General features: G+C 33.0%; 2 protein-coding genes across 3 annotated transcripts in view; one reads left to right on the forward strand and one right to left on the reverse strand.

Moving 5' to 3' along the window:
* The first annotated feature begins 10,932 nt into the window (after positions 1–10,932).
* LOC105458584 (ATP-binding cassette sub-family A member 5-like) overlaps positions 10,933–26,467 on the forward strand; it is a 27,099-nt gene continuing 11,564 nt past the window's right edge. Inside the window, exons 1-12 of the mRNA XM_011704023.1 lie at positions 10,933–11,019; positions 15,111–15,232; positions 21,748–21,921; positions 22,613–22,794; positions 23,425–23,632; positions 23,787–23,868; positions 23,949–24,102; positions 24,236–24,422; positions 24,655–24,798; positions 25,201–25,351; positions 25,541–25,614; positions 25,958–26,410. Coding sequence (XP_011702325.1) covers positions 15,140–15,232; positions 21,748–21,921; positions 22,613–22,794; positions 23,425–23,632; positions 23,787–23,868; positions 23,949–24,102; positions 24,236–24,422; positions 24,655–24,798; positions 25,201–25,351; positions 25,541–25,614; positions 25,958–26,410 — 1,902 coding nt within the window. The 5' untranslated portion in view covers positions 10,933–11,019; positions 15,111–15,139. The remainder of the gene's footprint in view (positions 11,020–15,110; positions 15,233–21,747; positions 21,922–22,612; positions 22,795–23,424; positions 23,633–23,786; positions 23,869–23,948; positions 24,103–24,235; positions 24,423–24,654; positions 24,799–25,200; positions 25,352–25,540; positions 25,615–25,957; positions 26,411–26,467) is intronic.
* Positions 15,906–20,746, reverse strand: LOC105458573 (tubulin polyglutamylase complex subunit 2). 2 transcript variants are annotated; one of them, XM_011704000.1, is made up of 4 exons: positions 19,945–20,698; positions 19,114–19,387; positions 17,579–18,137; positions 15,906–16,556 (listed from the first exon to the last, which is right to left on the reverse strand). In XM_011704000.1, the coding sequence occupies exons 1-4, from the start codon at positions 19,945–19,947 to the stop codon at positions 16,202–16,204; spliced, it is 1,191 nt and encodes a 396-aa protein (XP_011702302.1). In that variant the 5' UTR covers positions 19,948–20,698; the 3' UTR covers positions 15,906–16,201. The 2 variants fall into 2 exon arrangements, with proteins under 2 accessions (XP_011702302.1, XP_011702311.1); XM_011704009.1 differs by lacking the exon at positions 15,906–16,556 and adding an exon at positions 17,089–17,469 and having other exon boundaries at positions 19,945–20,746.

The following is a 26,467-nucleotide window of genomic DNA, read 5'->3' on the forward strand; positions in this document are numbered from 1 at the left end:
GGGGGTGAGTTCGGGGGTGACTTCGAGAACGGGTCGAGCGTTGAGAGCGGCTCGTGAGTAGGGTGAACCCGATCGGGACGGGTTGAGAAAGGGGATCGCTCGTGCATCATTTCGAGATGATTCCGCTCCTGTTCCGGAATGGGAGACCGGCGACTTCCGGCTGTCCGATCTCGCTCTCCCGCGGACGGGGGAGGGCGAATAAGTCGCGCGGGGTGACGTTGGACTTATTGTCGCAGTGATTACTGCGGGGTGTGTAATTCTTGACGAGAAACGCCGCATGCCTCGTTGACGCTTCGGCTCTCTCCGGTGGAGAGTCAGCATCAAGCGTCCCGAATTGAAATTGTATTCCTCAAGAGGGCGGGTGCAAGTAGTTATAATGCACGCGCCATCCACTATTGCGCTACAATCACTTCGGCTTACTCCATTAACCGCGCCTCGCGAACTACTTGCGGTAAACTGAAGTCGGACATCGCAGATACATTTCATAGCAGAGAAATTACCGAAATTGAAGATTAATGGCTGTAATCGTTAAAGTAAACGTAATAAGTCGGCCTTCCCGAATCTTAATAATTTCTAACGCTTCTAAGTTATCATATTTGACTTAAGTTTTCTTGATGATTACGAATTAATACAATTATTGGTGTTATGTAGAGTTGCATTATTTTATTCATTAGATTTGATAGAAATTTATTCAGGATAATTTCATATCGAATAGACGCCCAAGTGTCATTATAACCCGATCCTAAATTGATCTGTTTCCCAACGGGATTGTCTCAACACGGAATAAACGATTGTCGGGATCAAAAAATGATTTTGCCGGAAGATCTAAAAATTTTGCTGAATATTGATCTGAAAATAATTTTGTTGGACAATCAAAATTATTTTCAAATCCGTATGTAGCAAAATTTTTAGATCTTCCGGCAAAATCATTTTTTCCGTGAAATTACATTGAGCTTCTTTATGTTTCTTTCACGGCAGTACGCGGTGAATTTTTATATATGTGCATTTACAATCTTATCAGTGTGAAAGTAATATAATAAGAGATCCGAGTATGACATCGATTCACGTAAAGAAAAAGTCCTTTGTACAGACTTTCATTAAATATTAAATTAAGAAAGAAGCAAATCGAAAAGGTGGCGCAAATGTAAAAGTTAAAGGATATAAATGATATTTTCTAAAAAAAAAAAAGAATGAACTATTAAGTAAATTGATTTATGATGATTTGATTTTAAAAAAATTGTTATTTTATCAAAAGTAATTAAAATTGTAAAAAGATTTATATACATATATATCGATCGATATTTTGTCTTCTGACGTTGTTCGATTTTCTCACATATGACTGTGGTGCGCACGCAGATTATACACCGTCATATGGGACCTACATTTTTAACGCCGGTTCCGAACAGTAAATTTTTCCGAGAGGTTTTTGAGCAAAAATATTCTCGTTGGCTCGCCAGGAGAGGAGAAACGAGCGTATGTAAATTTTGATTCTGCCTGGGATCGAAGCCTCTAGCATAGCAATTAACCAAGCGCTATCTGCCACGCTACGTTCGCTCTCAAAAAGATTTACCTTTTAAAAATTATAATTAAGAGTTTATTTTAAAAAGACACAAAACGTAATTAATTATATGAGAGAAAGAATGAGAAAGGCAACTCGAATTATATATTTGATAACAATGATGAGAAAAAATAAATAAATTGTTTTGTTCTGCGATTTCGATCTTTTTCTTTGAGCTGTGATATGAATTATGATGATATGAATAATGAGGATTTAAATTAGTGCTGCAGTTTTTTGTAAGTAAAGATGACATCAGTATTAAAAATGCAAAAATGTCCGATCTAAAAATGGTGATCGCGACACTTGAACTTTTTTAGTTCTTATCTGTCTCTTATCGATTGCTATGCTTACTCATACGTAGCGCTAAATTGATACTGCTTGAGAAGGAAGGATTCATCATTCAGATGATGCCAGAAGCCTTATCTATTCGAAAGAGTGGCGTTGATAGCAGTGCCCATATGGTTACTCGAAATTAACTGGAAGAGGGTTCTTCAAGAATTTATTTGAGATCTTCGATACACCTGCTTGATGATATCATTGACAAAAGCAAACAAGGATAAACTCGTTAACTGTCATACAGAACTCGGACACACATAAATGATGCAAATTATGTAAAGTTCCCTAATATGAAACTTCCTTCAAGCTTTTGTATACTTAATAGAATGATAATTCTGAGAAATTGTAAATATATTGGAAGATTTTAGAGTGGAAAACACTAATGCACTGGCCGGTATTCCACTAATCTTTATTTCGCATTTCTTGATAATCTTTTATTTATTTTTATTACTTACCTTATCTTGTATCACTATATTGAAATTTACGCATAACTCAAACATATAGGTCACTCTTAGAAGTGAGTCACTTCCACGAAGAGTTCATTTCTCCAAACGAGTTTAATTAAGTCTATATTATATTTATATTAAAGTCTATATTATTTAAGTAAATAAATTTGGATCCTCATCTCTCATTTTTCTCATTTAATTGCTCACAATTCATTGAAACGGAACAATATGTGCAATACGTATAACACATAATTACAAAAGAAAATTCGGCCTTGAGAATCAAATTCACTTTCTGTGAAACAAAACTATTAAACGGCAATGAGTTGAAAGAAGCGACTGACACGGGAATATCTTGTCGACTCATCTTTCGTGCGCACATATCTCGGTTGTTGCACCATTCTGAGGAACGACTGAGTAATCATTGAGTCTCGCGGAAACGTAGCAGGAATGTCGCTTTCGTTCGCGAACAAAAATAGTCCTCGCCGCACGTACGTCAACTTAACTTCTTAGTCCGATTTCAAGTCCGCTCAACGTAATTATCATTGCCTTGATCTTAATATCCTTTGGATATAATCTTTCTTTGAATTCTTAAGATTCAAAGATGTTAAAACTGTAGAGAGATTATTTTAATCTCTATAATGTTTATTCCGCATGAATATAACGCTGATCATTCATTAAGAATTAGAAACTTTTTATGTCATTGGATTGTATTATTGTAAATGTTCATGTCATTGTACGATGTATCCGGATGTCCGCAGTAACGTGGAAAGTAAATAAAAGCAATTTTCTTGGAGAATTAGAGAGGATAAATTCTTCATTTAGTGAGTAACAAATTTTATATAAAATTTATTATATTATAAAATATGTTGCAAAACGTGTCGTGATATTTAAAGGAAACAACATTTAAAAATAATAAAGGAAATAAATAAAGCACGTTTGACTGATAAAAAACAGATAATACTTTGTGAAATATTCAATAATTATATTATATTAATAAATGATTTTTGTCGTCCATACAGGCATTACAAATTAAATTAAATAATGCATTGGTAATTGACCAGTTTTATGTGCAAGTGTGTATAATTCTCTGTGTTTTTCTTTAATATTTTATTTTTATTTTAATGATTGATTAATCGGCAAGTCTAATAGATAACGTTATAAATATATGATAATATGTGTGAATATAATTTTATATGTGCAGTTTTTGCGTTTGTATTTTTTTGCGCAAGTATATATTTTCTTTTATTATGCTTGTTAGTACATATCTAAATTTTCTTTTTTAGTCAGCTATTAACGTAACGTACGAAGCATTATATAAAACGTTCCGAACTATTGGAGATTTTCATGAAAACCACGCCGCTCTTCTCATTCTCTATTTTTGTTTTTCTCATCCTTCGTTCTCCTTTCTTCTTGTTTCTCGTTATTCATCGCGAGGCATCCGCTGTGAATCGGGCCTAACGAACCGCGATCACGAGGTCGGAAAAAATCGATCGCGCATCGGTATATATCTACTATCCGTCGTATTTGGGTACGTGCCGTACGAAACTCCTCGCCGCCGTCCTTTCTCCTACACGCCTCTGACCCTTTTCCGCTTTCTGATCCTCGCCGGTCGATAGACCCCGACTGGTGGTTGTACTCATATAGTTTATCCTCCTCTCTCTGTCTCTCTCTTTCTTTACTTTTCACTGTTATTTCTCTGTAAAGAATACCGCCGTCATACCAGAACAAACAGAACGTAATAACGTATCGTGTACAAAACGAGATCAATGAACAGCAGAATTAAGGGATCGTGAGCCGCGTATTTGAAACTGTTTAAACCGCGAAGTATTTAAAAGTTTGAGTCATTGTGTATATACTGTTATCAATGATAAGCCATTCTATTCTCGATAAAGGACTTGACACTACTTAAATGATGAATTCCTTCCTTCTTATCTTCCTTCTACCCTCTGCATATCAATTTAACCTTCTGTACGAGTAAATATCGCGATCGATAAGTGACATAACAAATAAGGATGTATATATATAAAACATATATTGATTGATTTCTTTTCCTGGTATTTCTTTCATTATCATGGAACTTTTCCGCATATCGCTTAAAGTAGCAGGACTATCTCTTTCAATCTTCTTCGCGTTTGTTTGTCAAATCGTGTCGATTGGTTTGACATTTATCGGCACGAGAGTACAAGTTAATGTGACTTTCTTCTCTCTGTGCTTTCTCAGTTCATCTTGAACGATTCTTGAGCCAAGACAAACTCAAGAATCGTCTTGGAGTAATCCGATGCCACGAGTGAGCGTCCCGCGGTCCCGCGACATGTCGATAAGCGTCCGGGGAGTCTTTGACAGGATCCTCCATATAACGCAGGCCAAATGAAGTGATGGCAGATAATGGGTGATACACGTGAACGAATGATCTTCGAGTGGGATATTCGGGGCGAATCGAAACTCGCCATGTTCTCCAACTTGGGCGGACAAGCGGGAAAACGGATTTGGTTGAGTTTCCCCACAAGTTGCCGGCTGAAATCAGGTCGCCTGCTTGCCAGCGAAGTGTACAATAACCATTCGTCATTTCGGATAAGAGTATACGTATAATAGATAGTATCTGTGGGATGTGAATATCATGGCGCGCTGTTACGCGTGTCATGCTATATATCGTATTTAATAATCTATTTGCATATCTTTTGACATTTCTGAATCATTTACAATATCTAGATACCAGTTTTTTTTTCTTAATACGATGTAGGTACATACTCGAAGATGATTGACCGTGATATTTTGTGCTTTATAACAGCATTGTCTTTAATAACTCTAATAACGTTAATATAGTAAAACTGATAAAATATTTTAATTTAGTATATTTTAATTTTTTGTGTATAATTATTTCGTGAAGAAATATAATATTTTTTATGTCATTATTTTTTGAAAAATGCAACATCATTGCGTTTTCAAAACCATTACTATGTAATCATAATGTTTGTGATGTAATGTATTTGTACTACGTAAATGAGTTTTGTAAAAGTTACATTTAAACTTAATTACTTAATTAGAAATGACATCTATAGAGTCTTGAAATCTTAATGTTGGGACTTATCGTGTATTGTTCTCGTAATTGTGAGCATGTTTGCTTATGTCATTTACGTTGATCAGAGACAGATTGGTCGGAGTGGATGAGTCATATTGATCTAAAAATTATATGTATCTAATATTTTCCAAGCGAAGTAATTTTTGCGAATTACTGTCATGTGCGCATCAATTTGAATATTACATTTGAACTAAATTTAATATTGACATATCACCTTTAATGTAAGAAATAAAGGAGGCAATTATTTTATTGCCACGCTTATATATAGATTGAAATTGCACGTTCTTTTTACTTTATTTTTAATTTATTGCAAAAAAAGTGGATTGTTGTTATTTAATAATCGAGTTTTATCGCGAAGTTTTAACAAATTAAGCAAAAAACTAGATCGAATTTGATTTCAGCTAGTAAAAGACATTATTTCGTGGTTTGATGTAATATTTTTAGTCATCCTTAAAGAATATTTATAAAGAAAATTACAAATACACATTGAGATTTAACGAAGAATAAAATTAAAATTTATTTATTCACGAGATTTTTTTACTGTCTATTTATATAATTTATATTAAAATGCATGAAGCAATTTATGAAGAAACGTGTTAAAGGAGCAATATATTAAATAATATATGACTTATTTAACATTTAGATTAAAGTATAAACATAAAAAACAATTAATATATGAGGAAGAAAATATATGAGAAGCAATATCAGCGCAAGATAAAAATTAGCTTTCGAAACTGCTTTATTTAAAAATTCTCAAATAGTAAAATTTCATAATATATGGGTATTAAAAGACAGATTTCTCCTCTATTGAAATAAATTAACACTCGATGCCGAAACTATTAGGTACACAAGGCAAGCTCGTTAGGTATCGACGTAAGGGAGATTAAGGAGCTCAAGGGTGCGATTAAACGATCCGTTCTCCGAGGTCGCGTGGCGTGACGGCGGAGCCAACGTCATCATCTCCACCGATATTCTTTTTGATCTGTCAAGGACGAGAGTCGTTGTCTAGACGAATCGACGGCTAAGCAGCGCTCTTCAAACGCGGTGGGATGCATTAAATGCCGAAGCATTTGATGTCAAAAGAGCCGGTAGAAGGGCACGGGCGCAGGTACATAACGGGGTAGAGTAGTATACCATGGAGGAGAAGACTCGATGACGATGGCGGACATTCGTGGAAAGGATTAAAACGCGGGATCAAAGCGAGATAAGCAGCTCCTGTCGTCGGCAGAAATTCTGCGGAACGCGATCGATCGTAACGCGAAAATCGCAGTAGAACCCACTTCAGTCGCTCTCTCCCTTGCCGTTCTTTCCCTTTCTCTCTCTCTTTCTCTCTCTCATGGTTTCCTTTATGAATGGGAATTTCTCGTCCGCTCGCTTCAGGAATAACGTACACTCAGAGAAAACAAAATAGCTTCGACAACTACAATATGACAACTCTAAAATTTAAGTACCTCTCAACTAGTTTTATAAAGGGGAATCATGGGAACAATAAGTAAGTTACTGAGAACTGTTAGAATGCAGTTACAGCGACAAATGTGCTGTCTGGTGTTAATATTATTTAATTAGTTGCACGTAATTATTCAATAACATTGAAATGGCGAAATAATTGTAATAAGTTAATTGTACAGATTTTACATATACAATTGGCATGACAATTATGTTCTTCCGACTTCGAGACAAACATTTTTTTTCTGAAATCAGTTATTATATCATAATTATACAATATGACATATTTTTTGAATTAATAATATATTTTTCCGTTATTTTATTAACAGGAATATATATTTCCGTTAATAAAACTATTTTACACTATTATTTTCTTGTATTTTCGATCTTATCATATTTCCTACAAATGATTAACATTACTAATTTTCTTAATTTATACAACTTATTCATTTTTTTACTATAATTTTATAAAACGTAGTTGAAATACTATTTTTCATCCATTTTCTAGTTATCTGGTATTATTTTTTTCTCTCAGTGAAGCGATGGTTGCAAATGGAATATGTGTTTAATTTTCTCTACTTCTTCTCTACACGGTACTTCGTGTCCGCCATGATCGCCCGGAAATGAATGAAAAAATGAAATTTGGATGAGAAATTATTAGTACGCATATTACAGAATGTCTGTATTTCGCGTATATATTAATATCCCTTTTACATAAGGTTATTACTTGTTGAAGATGTAACGATGTAAAATGTTGTGCAAATTTTATTCGATAAAAGACATCTACAAAATTCGGAATAACTTTGAAAAGGATAACTTCGAGGGAGTGCAAATAGACTTAATTTTATATTTATAACTAAACTATAATTAACTATAATTATAGCTAATTGTAAATATATTACATAATACACACGTATAAATGAAAAATAAAAGTAATAGCGGACGCAATTAAGTCCAGCGCGTTATAATTTACCGCCATAAAAGTAAAAGGATAATTTTATGATTAAATGTTTAAGTGTAGCTTATGTTTAATTAAATGTATACACATGTATACGCTCAATTTAATTAAATTCATCACATTCTTAATTGTGATGCTTATTTTAATGAATCTATCGCGATAATCGTACTTTATTTTAACGTATAATGGTTTTACATGCTCGCGAAAAACTCTCCGTTTTTAAAGAAAAGTATATAACGTAATCGAACGTCACAGGACCCCTGTTGTACACCCTTTCAATTGCGATCGCAGTGGCGACATCCTGTCTGTAGTCTTTACCGCAGTAACCCTCGTGTCGTGGGGTGACGACCCCGCGTGTCCGTGCACTGCGTTTCCCTCTTTCAGATTTATTATTTATTAGTTATATAGAGCCGAGAGAGAGGTGCACGCCAAACTCGGTAGAAAGACGAAGATTTTATTTCTTTTTAGTAAATATTCAATGTTAAATTATTTTACGATAAAAATAGCGTATAAAATAAATATACGAGACATTTAACTTTTACGAATTTAAATCTCTTTGTGAGAAAATTCAGCATTTTAAATGTATGTTGATTTATAAGAATTGAATACGTATAACGATGTGTGTTTAATATATAAATATATAGAAATTATACTGCAAAATTCTTAGTAGTATTTTATTGTTTTATTTGGTAAAATATTGGATATTTGGGTTAAGTATTGGGTATTTCATTATTCGAGATATTTCGCATTGAGGACAGTGATTAGAACAGTGTATAACGTCATTAATGTTAGCACTTAGTGCGCACTAATGCGTCCAATCGAATTCGCTATAAGACGATTAATAATAATTAGAATTACAGATGGATAATCCTTTTGATAGGTACATAGCAAAGATAGTATAGGTTATATCAATCTGGACAAATTTTTATTGCGTCAATGAATAAGGACATTACTTCGTGTCACGAACACGTGAAACCACTTCATATAATGTTATCGATCTTCCATATTTAGAACTGCATGATGAGCAAGGAATTAAGGATCTATATACATAACAAATGTGACATTGGATTAGGTGTAATAATGTTACATTGAATAATGTTACATTGAATAATGCTAAAACATGCAATAAGATTGCATCAGTAACAATTTTATATTAGGACAATTTTATTACGCGTTATATTAAACATAAAGCAATTACGTTACATAAAAACCGCTTAAATGTATTGAATCGTGTCTACAAAAAGAGGAATATATTTATTTTAAAATTATATTATTTTACATATGTTATGTTAAATTATATATATTTGCAAACTTTATTTAATCTGTTACAAAGCAGTTTATTAATAGAAGTTACTAATTAAAATAGTATTTTGTAACAAAAAATTGATCAGAATAATTTAATCTCGAATTAATGTTATATAAAAAATTATAAATATGAATTATGCACCGAGAATTTGTATATTATAGAAAATTCATTTTGGAAAATATTTATTTTGATAATTTTGGTACTAATGACATAACGAGCAAGAATATTGTTTTTTTATGAATTTCTGAACATCAATGGAATCATTTTATTATGCTTTATTTATCGATCTTTCATATTTGGAACAGCAACGTGCGTAGTTATAATTAAGAATCTCTATGTATATAATAAATAAACGATTTTTCTAATATAACAGAGATCTCTGTTACATAATACATATTACAGTCAAACAAATTATATTGAACGGCGAATTAATCTCTGTGCCTGTCAATGTTTAAACGTTTTATACAATGACGTAAACCATTGAAAAAGTTCGTGCAATTATCGGGCAATTTTTTTTATTCCGCAGGTAAAACGACGTTTCGTAGCTAAGCGATGATCTTCTTGCGGACATGATCGGATGGGACAACGTGGGAAAATCAAGAGGGAGAACTTCAGACTGCTGAAGGCTTATTCCTTTGGTTTTCGTCTAGGCACGTTCCTAAATTACGTTCATCGACCGCAGAGAAGTTTGACCTGGTTGTGATCGGTGGTAGGTCTCCCTCTTCTCTCTCTCTCTCTCTCTCTCTTTCTCTCTTTCTTTTGACGTGTTAATTTACAATATATTAAATTACGCTGTTGGATTGCTTCATCGTTTGCTATATTGTACCCTGATTATACACACAGTAATAAAAATCGGTAAATTCGTTTTTTTTTTATTTCCATTGTTTGCTCTTCTGAGACAGTTCAACATTCTAACGTTTTGATATTTTTGATAAATCAGTTTAGCAAATTAAAGATAGTTTTATAAAGTAAAATTTTTTTGATAGAAAGCATTTTGTACGTTGAATATTTTACGAATTATATCAAAGGAATTATTTGTGAGTGGTTTTCTCGTCTACAGTTTTTTGGCTGGAAACTATCAGAATTATTTATTCTCTAGATGTGTGCTTTATTAAAATCTAAATTTGTTTAAGTTTTATTAAATTCATAGTTGGCTATGTTATGATTTCAATAAGACATATCTGATTTCTTTCATTACGTACAAATGGCTATTTAAAGATATTGATAGTCACAAATTTTAACTCCATAGAATACGTGGGTTTTTTTAAAAGTGTATAAATACTAATACAGTAGAAAAATAGCTTAAACATCAAGTGTTTTAATAAATTAGAGAGTTTAAGATTTTCTTAAAAATTATTTAGGAATTAAAATAAAAAAAAACTGATTGAAAATGATAATATTGAATAAAAGAATTATTACAAGATTGTGAAGTGATTTTTTTGTTATGTTTTAGGATTAGAAATATTAAAGTTAATAATTTTATTTATATTATCTTCTTAAAAAATGAAAATGAGGAAAATGAAATAGGCGCGAACAAAATGGTAGGATTGAAAGAGTAATGCCTTTGCCTCCCTTTTACAGTTGTTTGCGGCGCCAAGTATGGCGAGGAGCAACGACAACGGTTGTGAACGCGGTTCCAAGCACATCACCGTCCGTTGTTGCGATGCCGCCGTCATGTCACGTGGTAAGGCAACGTTCCAGCAGCGTGAATCGATTGGCGTCGTTAACGGAGGCAGCGTCCAGCAACGTAACAGCGACGACAGTACCGGGAACAGCAACGGCACCGCCACCGGCATCACCGCCAGCAGCAATGCCAGCAATCATTGTCAAATAGAGGGTACGGCAGACTAGAGTCATTCTCTTGGACGCAGGCGCACTTCAAGGATTAACGTGAGTATCTTCGTATTTATATTCAGAACACACGAAGTCATAATGATATCATAAAGACGTTATTAATTTATTTGTCACTTATAAGTTACAAATAGTGTAAAAATTGACGTCATGACATCATTTGATTCAATGTTATATTTGTGATATTGTCTGTTTTTTTAAAATAAATTTTAAAAAATTTTTAATATTGGCTCTCAAAAGAAGAAAGTTTAAATGAGTAAAAGCTTTCGCTGCACGATACTTGGATCTATTTGTAAAAAAGATCTAGATGTTATAAAAACCTGGTTCGACTAGTTCTGTTGATGACTTATTGTTTATAGAGTGATAACGATACGAGCATATCTCAAAAAAATGTATTTTCTGACGAAATCTGTGATAGAAACTTTGAAAAAATGAAAATGTCAAACAAAAGCGACGAACAGGTCCGTACTGATCTTGTAGCCTGTGCGATTGCCGTAATCGTCAGTGAGATTTATGAGAGATTAATACAGAAGAGAGAGATATACATTGTTCTCTGTATTTGCGGATTTTATTTAAACGCGTACAAATTTATGAAGAGAAGGAGCTCTTTCTTTTTCTTCCTCCCCAAGGGCAGATACTTCAGAAAATCTGCTCTTTTATAACCGCGTGCTTCCCTCAGAAATTGAAATCTTTTTAAATAATTTATGAATCTAAGAAGAATAATTCTCTTCTTCTAGTGTAAAATGGTTATATATGTCACACGAGTAAACTTTTCTTTCGACCTATTTATATAGACAGGTTTATATAAACGAATGGAATTTCTTTCAATCAATAATCAAAAGTCTAGACATAGTGAACTTAGAAACTTGAGAGGAAGTAATAATTCGCTTGAGCGATAATGGCGGAGACAGGCTGGGCTCAAGATAGTAATATTAATTGTAGATTAAGTCAGATTAAGTTGCATATGAGGAAGAACTTTCCCCCTCCATTTTTTAAGACGACACTCTTTAAAAAGAAGTCGTAACCTCACGCGGGAGGATCATGCCATTTGATTGACCATTAAAAAGGAGCCGTCGAGATTTATTTAACGGTTTGAAACAGGAGTTACAAAGATATAACTGATAATTTAGACGGCACAGAAGCGATGACACAGAACGTTACCATAAACAAAGTGTTTTAGAATTGATTTCGCGTGGATAAGAATCTTTTCCCTTCTAATTAGCAAAAGATTAGGAAATGGTGAGAAACTGGCGCGGGAGTTCTTGTCACTTGTATAAAAATCAGTATTCGACGAGCACTTGTGGAGTCATAGAAAGTTCAGCATTCTTCGTGTCACAGTTCAATTACAGTACAGTCACAGTTCAGTCACAGTTTTGAGTCACAGTTCATTCTTGTCAGGAAATCAATCATCCCTTTCAACCAGAAATTTAACACAGTTCTGCGCTAATTAACAGCATTGCTATCCAGATTTTCAACTATGGTAATTGTAACTTGTCAATTGTGAGAGAGATTTGATTATTAAAAGTAAATTTTACTTGGATCTCATTGAAACTTGAATTCTGATCTTAATTAAATTAATCTTTATACTCTTCTTCAAAAATTAAATAAATTTAAATTGACTGTCGCTGTCGAAGAGTGTGTCGATAGCTTTGAAAGTCTTATTTAGCGAAGTATTGTAGAAACAAATTTTTATATTTTCAAAAGAGAAAATAATGAGTTTAAATTAAAAGGGTCAGGTTTCAATTCAATCAAGATCTCTTTCCTTTTTACCCGAAAGGTAATCAAATTGGAATATTCATTGTTTCCAAGTCTTTGACCAATTATCTAAATCTTGATCTACCAAGATCAATGATATAAATTGATCTACCAATTTATATTAATTAATCTGGAATCTAAATATTTGAATTAATATTAAAAATTATAAAGCTGTTCGTAAAGAAACACTTGCAATTTTAAAAATTAAATAATACCATAATCAGTAATTTTGGTTTTTGCACAAATCAATCTGATCCCCAGATAAATTACTTAAACGTATTGATACAAAAAACGGACATTTAAATCTAAATCTTTTGTTTCGTAACAATTATATTCTTCTAAGATGTTGTATAATTGCAGTATAATTTATTATATTATTAAATAAAATAATGAAATGAGTCAGTTGATATAAAGAAAACATAATTGCAATCTATAAAAAATTACAATTTGCAATATGTGCAATTGTATATTTATAATTTATTGCGTTATTTTGTACATAAAGGTGTAGTTAATAGAAACACTTTCATAATTTAAGAAAAAACTTTAATTTATATATAATACTTTTATTTTAGTATCAATAAAAATTATAATTATATTAACATTTTGCTGATTGGTCGGATAGATCGATCCGATTTATGATTCACTGATTGATTAAATGGATAGATTCATCTGTTTTACACCACGCTATATATTCTTCTGTGGTTTTTAATTAATTTAATGGAGTAATAAAAAGAATTATAAGAAAAAGGAAAAGAAAATCTTGAAGGGCGACAAAATTGTGCAATGCTTAGCGCTTAGTCAGATGTAATTTGTGTGTTAAAATAATATCATTAAATTGAAATATTAAACACATACACATATTCATATATTATATATACATATACATGTTATGTTTAATGTATGGGTATCTGTAAATCTCTTTCTAAGCTGGATTCTTGGATTCATGTTTATATTTGAAACGACTCTAGATACAAAAAGAAAATTAGTCGTTTGAAAAAAATAGTAATAAATCTATAATCTATAATTTCTCTCTAATAATTTTTTCTATCTACTAATGCACAAACTTGCCATTAGCAAAATTAAATTTTTACATGTTAAGTCGCGCAAATAAATATAAGTTATAAATATATTGAAAAAAATTGAAAAAAGCTATATAAAGAAGAACAAACGTTGATGTTCAAACAAGAAAATAGTACATTTTATATGTAATGTAAAATAGCTGTTTATACATTCACACGCAAACACCTTCAAATTCGTGTATCGAGGTTAAATATCACACTCTGGACACTTAAGAATAAATTCTATATAAGAGATTATTTTACATAATCTGATTGATCCTTCAAATGTGACTGCAGTTTCTCGAGAACAATTAATTAACGTAAATATCGAACGGTTAGCACAACTATATTGTTACCGCGCGAATTTACTGTAGAGCAAACGAACGAAGAGAGCGGATAGAGAGGACGTGAGAGCAGGGAAGGGGACGTGTCGCGCAGTTGTGCAAACAAATTCAGCTAATTAATCGGGAAGAGCGCGACTGTTCTGCAGTTAGACGCCTACATCCGAGTTTAGCTTCTTCTCTTCGTCATTTTCCGCGCGTTAGTCATTAGAGCGAGAAAGGGCGAGATATTCTGCGCCTTCATGGAAACATTAATTAAATGGCAAGTTCCGTCATAAGCAACAGATTATATATATATCGTGACTTTTTATTTTCAACTGTCATTTGTATTTACAGTTTATTCACACGCGCGAACATGAATAATAATAAATGTGTTTCAATTTGCTCGTTATAGATGCATTAATTTTTCAACGAGCTTCTAATGGAAATTAATGGATTTAATAGAAATTTGTGGAAAATATCTGTGAAACCAGATTATACATATTATCGTTATGTTATATTATAGTTATCTTTATTAAGATCAGTTATTATATTTAAGCTCAAAATTTTGTTGCGTAGTAATAATGGAGAACTATGTGATTGTAACATACACATATAATATTCAATAAATACTTCGCGTGCAATATTATGTCGTATTAATAAGAGAGAGTATGTCACCTACATTGTTTGATTTGATATGGTAAAATTCATGATTAGGCTTGACATTAAATTTTAATTCGAAAAATAAAAGAGTCCACTTAAAATTTTATTTATGCAAGAATGTTCAATCTTTGTCTATTTTTATCCATTTTTTTTTAGCAGATATAGTAACTTTTTCAGACATTCTGTGCTTTAAAATCAAACTCATCAAATTACATAAAATCGGATCGAAATGAATTGCTAAAATAATGCAACAAAATTTGAGCTTCTATTCCTTTTATATTCATTAAACGTTGAAATTTCGTCGCCGTTTAGTTTGTTGATATTTCTATTGCAGAGAACGAGAAGGTGAATGCATCTCGCAGGATGAATTCGTGCGCGCTCTACTTTTCCCAACTGCGGGCGATGCTCGTGAGGAATCTCCTGCTGAAGAAACGCGACACGCGGAAGACGTTTATGGTATGTCCTAATCTAATTTTGATGCATCTACTGATGCAATTAAAATTTTCCATCGTACAATTGGCGCTCGGTATCTCTTGCATAAAGGCCGCGACCGATTATTTTCGGAATTCAACTTTAAAATAGAAAGCCGAACACTCTTATAGTCACTCGATGTGATTTTCATTTATTTGATAATCATAGAAATGTGGTTAAATTAAAAATCGACACCTGTCTCGAGAAATACGTGCCAAATGGTTATACCATACATACAGCCATCACGCAGAAATGAGTTGCCAAAATCATTCTCGAAGATCTTCTTTGGAAGGCAATAGTTACTTTTTGAAATTAATTAGCTTGAAGTGATGAACTTAAAGTTCGTCGTCCAGCTGTGAGAAATACATTGATATCGAATCAACTTATATTATTTTCTACAGTTCATTCATGAAAGGAGCGGTTAAACATCGCGACTGTTTGTTGGGAAAATTGTACAGTCGTGGACACATCGGTTGCGACACTTTTTTTTACTAGGTTTCTAATATATATTTAATATACATAATATCTATTTTATAGATAACTAATATTTTCAAAAATGTGAACCACGATCTTTAGTCTATCTTATATATGTACTATCTTTAGTCTAGAGACAGTATAACACCAATCGTGGTCCGCATTTGCAAAATATTAGTGCGTTTTGAAACTTGAAAGAAAGTGTCGCAACTGATGTGTCCATAACTGTACAACGGGAAACTTTTTAGTTTAGTCTAACTAAATGAGTCTGTAGGAATTCATATGATATTAAAAATAACTGACATATATATAAAGATTTTTTAATGATACGAAGCTTCTACCTTCACGTTCGATCTTATTTTACGATTCTTTGAGTTTTGAACGTTTCAAAATCTTAGCTTAAGAAATAAGCTATTTTAAGTTTTTTCTTTTCTTTTTGATTAAGTTTGATGAACAATACACACGATGTGGAAAACTATATTATTTCAACAATCTAGTATAAGAGTTATGTAACATCGCAGTTGGAGCTCCGGAGCTCCCGTTGAATTTCCGCCCAGAATAGCTAACTTCACATTCATTAGGTAATCCGTAGAACTGCATTAAGAGTACGACGAAAGTAAAACAGCGAAAAAGAAAAGATTGACGCGGACGCTTTGCGAGAACGGCGACGGCACGACTGCGTCTTGTCGCAGACTGCGTTCGCCAACTACGTTGCCAATCGGACGTTTTTGCGTAACCGCGGTGCCAACTGGGCCAAGGGTTAGCGACGAGGAAGGGAAACCGCTTCTCACACTGTTGTGTTGAATTCTTCGTGCTCTTTTTTACATCACTGTTGCTGTGCATATGAAGACGTTACAGAACTAATCATTATAATTAAAAATTAAATGTATCATAAGAAGAGAAAATTATAATCATTTGATAAAAATATATTCGGAAATTTAAATTAAATACAGTTGGAAATTAAAATATTACATTATGTGTATACTTATATACACATATATATATATAATTAAACTTAGTAAATTAATGAAATGTTTAAAAACCATTAGTAATTCGATATTTCAAGCATAATTTTCTCAAATATTATATAACTTTAATATATAAATATGATTTTTTTACAAATCTTTCATATTTATTTCAATCTGAAATCTGCTTTAAGCATATTAAATTTTAATCTAATTTATTATATATATAAATATAGTCTGATATTAATTTTTAGGTACAACTACTTTTCATAATTTGAACTTTAATAGTTTTGGTCATATCTAGGACACTCGTTATAAATACATATTCCACATATGTGACCCACAAATTGATAAATTATTCAGAGGCGAGGATATGGACTTGTCTCAATTTTTACATAACTATTGAATTTTAAAATTTTAAATTTAATATTCATATTTTTCGAGAAATCAGGATACATTTAGTATGTATATCACATTTTTCCTCACATTTATAGATTTAATAAATTATTTAGAAATGCTCTTTTATTTTAATTCTCAAATATAAGCATCGATCTTCTCAATTTACATTTTAATATTTATAATTTACTATATCTAGATTGCTTGATATTTATTATATTGTAAATCAAAATACATAACGAGATAGAATCCTTTTATCTCATTATTTGATATGTACTCATATTCACATATTCATTACACATTTTTATCTATATTCACAATCAATCAGTGACAAAGTATATTAGGGGAAGAACATTCTATTATGTTGCGGTAAGATCTGCCGGGCATCTACAAAGACCCCCCCAAAAAAATCACAAAATTTATTTTATTATCAGCTTGATCTCGAGCGGAACTCTGCGTCTATCAGAAATATCAAATATCATCATTGTAAGCTCACTTTTTGCGAGCGTTCCTCTGCTTGCTGTCCTTGGCTTTGAAGATAGCCGGATCAAGAACATTGATGGGCCCGTTGTTCCACAATGAAGCTGACACAGTCTCGGTGGGCTCGACGGTGGACGGCAGCAGATGGGGTCCAACCAGAAAGTACGCCTGCTCGACCCAGGTTGGCAGAGGCAATCCGGCGACGCAGCACTGCCACAGCGGCAGGCCCAAATGGACCAGCATCATGCGGAAGTACGCGGTGAAATTGTCAGCCAGATGGTACCAGCCGCTGCCTCGATGGAGCCAAATGTTGGGCGAGTCCTGTTCCTGCTTAGAACGATACGCCAAGTAGATCCGGCCGTTCTCGGGTCCCGGAAAGCACTGGCCGATCTCGAAGAGTCTGCAGTCGCGCGAATCCCCGGAGAACATGATGTCCTGCGGCTCCGCGGTGACGTTTCCCGCTTGGCTGCCCGACGGATCCTGCGTCGATGATCCTGCCTGCCGATCCTTGCCGACGTATCTCTTCAGAGACGATAGACCGCCGACTTCCATACGACCTATTGAGAACTCCTCACCTGCATCAACATAGAATCTTCGAATTAGTATGAATTAAAGTCATCCGGGCCTGAAGCCGTCAGTCTTCTACGGGAACCGCAAGAAACTGGAAAAAATATAAGATATCATTATTAAAAGCTATTTTTCGATGATAACGCACGCGCGCGCGCGTGATATCTTTTCGGCGAGCTGTGTCGCCTAGATTGTCATCTCTCATTCGAATACCTGAATCGTGACTATACTAGATATTTCAATGTGCTTGTTTGTTTTGCCGAATGAAAGATTCTTTGGTAGATTTAGGATTGTTGATAGCAAACGCCGCGGCAAAAGAGTCCGTGACATGCAAGCTTTTTGAGAAATCAGCAAATAATGGTTTCAGTGATTAGGTGTTAGCGATTTCTATCTATCATAATATCACAACATGAAATTCAATATTTAAAATGTATATCTTTTGAAGTTTTCAGATAAACCCTAAATCCCGATTGCGATTGTTAATTACCAAAAAAGACCAATTTTCATATTTACATTGCTTATATAATCTTTCGATTTGGCACATTATAATAATTGTTAATAATTACAAAATTATAAATCAATTTGAATAAATAAAATTATAACTTAGAATATATTGACGGATTGAAATAATAAATATCTATTAATTTATAATATAATAATAAAAATTTATAAAATGGATATGGAATAAACAATATTATTAATAATACTACAAAAAATTTTAATAATTAAATATTAGATATTAATTTTATATTTAATAATTAAATATAAAAATATAAATAATTATAATGGATATGGATAGTAATGTGGATATTAATTACATATGATAATAAATAACATAATAAATTTATGGAACATATAAGTATATGTATATGGATATTGCAATGGAGAAAATACAATTGAAGGGAGCGATGGGAGAGCGAAAGAAAAATTACGGGAAAATACGTTAAATCGGAAATGCAAAATTAAAATAGTCATCGAGGTTACCTGCTATATCGAGATTCCATTGTAGCAGGAAACCATCGATGGAGACGTAGAAATTCCGAATGTCCTCGGGAAGCGCGCAGCAATGGCGTTGCTCCCAGCTGGTGATCGCACCGGATTCGCAGCCGTTTCGCCTCTCGATCCGCACATTTCTCACGCACGGCGAGCTCTCGAGGATCTTGACCACGCCGAGGGTCAGATTCTCGTAGAAGGAATCCTCGGTGACAATGTCCACGCAGAACGACGTCACTATCGTCTCGGAATTTTTGCTCTCCGTCTTTTGCAAATTCAAATTTATTTACAAATTGATCGGCTTTTTCCAAAATAGGAGATTTAGTTGCAACATGTATTTCTGTTGACCTCAATTTATTTTTGTAAGCTGTCGATATTTTCATATTAAAAAGAGCGACAGAAGAATCAGAGAAATCGTAAAGAGTAATCACAGGCAAGAAATATAATAATATCGTTAGCAGCGTTTTATAGATATATATATTATATACAACTATATATATTCAAAGTATTTACAGCATTGTCAGAAAACGAGAGTTATATTACATAAAAGTTATATATAATCAAAATATATTTTATGTTTGTATAAACACAATAATTATTGTTTTAATATGTTATATTATATTTTTTTCATGTACACTTTCCTTTGAATTATCATGTAATTCGAATTTATTCTTGCTTTTTTATTCTATAACATAGTTTTTTATCCTCTGTTTCTTATCTCAATATCTCTCTTACGTAATATCCGTTTCTTATAGCAGATAAAAGTTAAAAGACGTGATGTGCAAGTGAATGGTGCATTAAGTCACAGATGGAAGCAATTACCATTTGTATGTTTATACTATTCTGTTCACGATTATTTCCTACGAAGAAGAAATATAAGGACCCTATTCACTGGTATCCAAATATTATATGACGTTTTACATCGCAATCTGGGTTACGTAATCGTTGTATTGGTGCAGACGTTGAAATGATATAAATTTTTGCACTACATATTACGACTCGCTCGTGACAATGTCAGAAAGATCTCTGTGGTTTTTACCTTTCGACGTTCTAGCGATTCTAGCAATTATCGCGAAGTGTATACGTCAGTTCTTTGTTGATCGCCATGACGACGGAACTTTCGAAGCTATCAATATCCCCAAACAATGCACAGAGTGTCTCATAATTATTGTCTCTTTGTTCATCCACGATAATTATTTTCAAATTTTCTCGAAGTTCTTTTCAACTTTTTCTTAAGAAAGATTTAGCTTGTCAGCTTTTTGTATAATCTATATTTAATTATTTTTAATATCAAATGTCATGACAATTGAGTGTACACAAGATTAAGATTTATTTCATTGAAGTAAAATTTATTTGAAAAAGATAATTGTGACTAAGATCTGCTCGCACCGTTATTTTGACTTTAAGCGAGACTTAAAAATCTTTCTTTAAAATTTTAAGAGAGAGAGAGAGAGAGAGAGAGAGAGAAAGACAGTTTTAAGCATCGCCTAAAGTAAAAAAACAATGTTGATGTGCAATCAGCAACTAAAATTATTCGAGCCTAATTTAATTTTTGTATAAACGTTGTTAAGTATAATGGAGTCTATTATTTTTAATTAATTATAAAACAAAAATTATTCATATCTTAATATCATTAAGAAAGAAAAATTACAACTGAAATAATTTATAAATTAATTCTAAAATTCGCAAATGACAAAAATTCTGGAAATAATTATAGGACAATTTTATGTTACAATTATTAATAAGCTATCACAAAGCATTCTCGGATTTCTCAAATTACCGATGTAAAGCTTTTTTATTATCTCTGAAAAAAAACTTGAAGAAAAATTCTTGAAATGAAGTTGCCAATTTGAAAAAGAGGAAAAACACGCAATGTCAAAAACGATTCAGAATATTGTTTAGTATCGCGTTGCGAATAGTGAAACAGAGTAGCAGGTGCGCGTATGGAACACAGAGTAATTACGAGACACGCATGTACACGAGGGATTTCTTACCATACAGAATTTACGTATTATGTTTTTATGGACGCAATGTAAAACGAAGGGTAACCACAGCTTTTTTATGCACTGCGAATATTAATTGCAATGACCACGAGACGTAGTATTTTACTTATTCAATATAAACTATGCAATGAAATGGGCTATATTTGTGTACAAAACTTTTTAAATGAAAAATTCTTTTTAATTCCTTTTTCTTATCTTTCTCGTTTCTAATTAATTTTAAAAATATAAAAATTGGTATATATATTTTTATATATTTTTTTAATTAATTAATAAAGAGAGAACAGTATAAAGTAGAAAAAGATAGTAGAAAAATGCAAAAAAGTATATATGATAATAGATTAATAATATCGAGCTACACACACACACACACACACAAACACACAAAAAATATATATAATAAATAAACTAGTTACTATGTATAATTATTAATTTTTTATATTTATTTCTTTTATTTATTTCTTCAGAAGCTTATAGAAGTTTATTTCTTTGAAACCGTTTGGTTCCTTTTACTAAAAGACACTCAGTTATTATTATGAGCGACATTACGAATAGAGAATTGACTTCTAATGCTACGAGTATATTTATCTGATCTGAAATCAACAGCACATTTGATTACCCGCAGGAGGTCGTTCTACCCCTCTATATTCTCGGGGCTTTGATCGTGGTGAAGGTCATGATACCCAACCCAAACTTTCCCGCGATGATGACGCAGAGGCACGAAGGAGATATATTCGAATTATTCAATGGCTACAAAAACAATACGATCGCCGTGGTGCCCAATTCCACGGAAACCCTCGTAAGTACTGATCTCTGAAAATTATATGCAACTCTACGCGAATAAAATACAAATATTTTTCAAGTGTTTTTAAATATGTGTCTCGTATATATGTGAAATATGATTAAAAATATTGTATTGTATTTGATTTTTTTGTTAAAAACACTTTTCATTTAAATGATTTGTCTGGTTAAATAAAAGTTTCCTTTTTCTGAATCTAATTCTGCAAAAGTTAAGGCGTTCTAAAATTTATGATGTTTTTGAATAAAAATATAAAATCTAAATTCCAGTGTTTCCAAATGTCTCTCTCGTATATATGCGAAATATGATTAGAAATATTATATTGTTCCATTTTATTTTTTGTTAAAAACATTTTTCATTGAATTGGTTTGCCTGGTTAAATAAAAGCTTCCCTTTTCTGAATTTAGATCTGCAAAAGTTAAGGCGTTCATAAAAAATTTATCATGTTTTTCAATAAAAATATAGAACCCGAATTACGACATGATATTTTGTCTAGAAATAATCAACTTTGAATTTATCAAAGCATTTCATGATGCACATTTATTTTTGCCACATATATTTTTTACAATCTTATTATATGTAATTTTTTCTCAGCATAAAGAGATGGATTTTTTGTCTGCTTTAAGAGATGGTCTCTTTGTCGGATACTGCGAGATTTTGCGTGATATAAAATTAACGATGTATTTTCTAGAGCTTCATAAAATCTATGAATGAACTCTGGCTCTCTATGTGGGATTATCCCGGTAAGCTTCCCTTAAACTTCGTGGTGTTCGACACGAAGGCTGAACTGCAAGCAGCGTACTGGAGAGATCCTTACAGCATACCTCTAGCAATTATCTTCGAGGATTCCCAGCCGATATCACAGCGTCTTATGTAAGATAATTTTTAATTGTTTTAATCATCACACCAATTAAATTTAGAATAAGAGCGTGTGCGATTTCTGTCGAGGAAAGATACGCGTAGAGATTCATAAAAAAATTTTACATAGGAACATTTTTATACGTTACGTTTGGATTAAATATTTTTTGTACCAATATTTTTTGTATTAATTATTTTTAGAAATAAAGATATCAAAGATTTTATTACGAGCATCACGTATGATATCGCAAATTAATTTTACAAGCAGAATGTTTTTTTTGAGTTATATTTTAAAAACATAAAAACAATAATAACTTAAGTTTGTAATCATTGATGTAATAGATTTTAATTAATTATATTTGACTTTTCAATTAATTTATATATGTATGACTATTTTAATATATTATCGCCTATTTAAAGCTAAAAATCGCTATTGTTATGATTAACATTTAAGTCCATTATATGCGTATAAATGTTGGCAAACTAATTTTTGAAATCAAGTATACAACAATAAATATTATATGACTATTAATCACAATTTTTTCTCTTTTTTTATTTTGGTTTAGTTCTCGAGAGAGACTTAGTCTCAGTGTTTGCTATTCTGACCAACCTAATAATATCTGGAACCTTTTTTGTATTTCTCAGATATGAAATTAGAACAAATCCTTCGTACATCTTGCCGCCATCGCCAACCGAATTGTATTCTGCTCCGATCAGTTGTCGAATGAATAAGACCGGTCATTGGATGGGCGACATTTTATCAATAAAGACCGGGGACTCCTGTCCCGTTAATAATTACTTGCATTCCGGCTTCTTGGCCCTGCAGATGATAACAGACATTACGAAGATAAAAGTGAGTTCTCTTCCTTTTTCGAAAAAAGCTTTTTTTAAATAGTAAATATTACAAAAATATCCACCAATTTTATTTATGGGTCACGTCTTTTGCTTAGTACGAATGGAAGTCTAACTCTGGCAATTAAATTGATCCTGATGTTAACTTTTTGCAGTATGTAAATCCAGTTGGAAATCCCGACGTGACAATACCGGATATTAAACTCATATTGTTTCCCAAAGAAGCGTACACCGCTGGTAAGCAGAAACTTTAGATTCCACTTATTTCTGCGATTTGTGCCGTTTTAAGTGTGTTAACGATTATATTATTTATTTAGACTGGATGTTGGCCTTCAGAGTTGTTATTCCACTATACATGGTCTTGGCGCTCTCGCAATTCGTCACTTATCTTCTGATCTTAATAGTCGGCGAGAAGGAAAATAAGATTAAAGAGGGAATGAAGATGATGGGCTTAAGTGATTCCGTGTTTTGGTAAGATTGTAAACTGCTAAATAATTCTGTCGAATATCGACTTCAAATATATGACTCTGAGAAGAGCTAATTCAGCAAAAGTTTTTTCAATATTCGCATCCAGCGTCACGTATTTCTTTCCTTCCATTCGTAGGTTGTCTTGGTTCATCATCTACAGCATCTTCGTCTTTTTGCTCTCTGCCGTCGGGGTGGTGTTGCTCTTCACCCTGCAAATGTTTCAACACACGCATTTCCTGCCGATATTTCTTTTGATGGCTCTATACAGCTTCTCCGTGATTATGTTCGCTTTTATGATCACGCCGTTCTTCGACAAGTCGCGCGTAAGTAATTCTTGACGGGATTTTTCTTCGTATATTTCTTTTAAACTTTTCTTATGCCTAAAGGATTTAATTTTTGTCCGAAATGCAACTTTCGTGACAATTTTTACAATTGTGTGTATAATTATTATTGAATTAGCAAAGATAAATCAATAGAAATTATTTGTCTATTATTTCCTCAATCAAGAAAGTTTGTATAATACGAGCAATAAAATTATTTTTTTATCTGTTTCAGACGGCTGGAGTCTTGGGAAACTTCGCTGTGACAACACTGAGCTTGATGTACTTCATCCAAGTGTTCGTGAGTGATTCCAGCTCAGTCACATACTGGTTGGTTTCTCTGATCAGCCCAACCGCATTCGCCTTGGCGATGGATAAGGTAAATTTCAAAGCATTTTGATGACTATCCCTTTAATCTTTTACATAATTTTCCAAAAAATAACTGACAATAATTTATTGAATTTTTTTCAAAAAAATCATAAAATATGTAATTTTTTAAATAATAAATTAAATACAATTCATTTTGTATTATTAGCGAAATACTTTACTTATTGATGGTTTAACAAGGAGAGACTTGCAAGCGTTTTTTAACTAATTGTAAGATAATGTGGATTTTTCTCATGTACATCTCTGGCAAATGTAGATATGTAACTGCATGTTATATATACTTAAATACACATTTTACATCTACATTATCTGGCTGTTATATTTGGTATTTGTCTTGTCATGTATTTTAAAAAACTTGACACTGTATGTGTATATGTATGTGTGTGTTGCCTAGGCTCTGGTGTTGGATCTACAAGGAGAGGGAGTGAATTTTGACAATCTCTGGTCTGGTCCAGGGATACCTTTCGGCGGCAGTATCGTCATGATGACTCTGGACATCTTTCTGTACGGCTATCTGGCCTATTATCTCGACTCCGTGATACCAAGTATGTTTCTCTTTTTAACTTTTTTGCGATTTATCGCAATGCAGTATTGTTATAGCACAGAAATATTCGTGTTTTGTTTGAAGATACAGTTACGAAAATAATCTTACATTCAAGTTATTCTTGGGTACAATTTATTTGCGCGTCAAGATGCATTTCTGGATAAAACCTAATGTGAAAATCAATTTCTAGGTGAGCATGGAACAAAGAGGCCACCTTGGTTTTGCTTCTTACCTGGATTTTGGTGTCAAAAGAAGGTTCAAAGGGTGAGTTCTTAAGTATATGTAACAAAAATATAAATAGAACTATAAATCTCTTAAAATATATTATACACATATGTATGTTAGATTAATATATATATATATTTTTTTAAATTTTATAAAGTTACCGGATGTATTATCTCAGAGATGTCTAATTGATGATGGATTATTTAAAATATTTCTAAGTAGTAAAAAAGAGATTTGAAAAACATGTGGAAGTTATTCTAAACTAAAAGATTTTCTCGAAGGTAGCCGAGTCACTCTTTTCTCCTTCTAATAATAAAGGGCAAGTTGGTGACGAGTTATAGGAGTGTCACGGTGTCGTTCGTTTTCATAGAAATATTTGCAGGTGCCGTCGTCCAACGGCGAGTCGAACTCGTTCATCCCGGGCGAGGAGGCGAATCGCGACGTGGAGCCGGTGGTGCGCGAGATGAAGGGCCGCGAAGCGATCAGGATAGCCGACCTCTACAAGTCATTCCACAAGTGCAGGCGTCCGGAGATCAAGGCGGTGAACGGCATCAATCTGACCATCTACGAGGGTCAGATCACCGCCATCCTCGGCCACAACGGCGCCGGCAAGACCACCCTCTTCAACATCCTCACGGGCCTGACCGCACCCACATCCGGCACCGCTCTCATATTCGGTTACGATGTGCGCGATTCCAACGATATGTGGGCAATACGCGGCATGACCGGGGTCTGTCCGCAGCACGACATCCTCTTCGATCTGCTGACGCCGCGCGAGCACCTCGAGTTCTTCGCCGCGGTGCGTGGCATTCCACGCTCGATGATACGACATGAAGTACGTAAACAATAAAATCATTTATATTATATATATTTTATATTTTATATTTATGTT

The sequence above is a fragment of the Wasmannia auropunctata genome, unplaced genomic scaffold (genome assembly GCF_000956235.1).
Source record: "Wasmannia auropunctata unplaced genomic scaffold, wasmannia.A_1.0 LD336101.1, whole genome shotgun sequence".
In the NCBI taxonomy this organism is placed as follows: domain Eukaryota; kingdom Metazoa; phylum Arthropoda; class Insecta; order Hymenoptera; family Formicidae; genus Wasmannia; species Wasmannia auropunctata.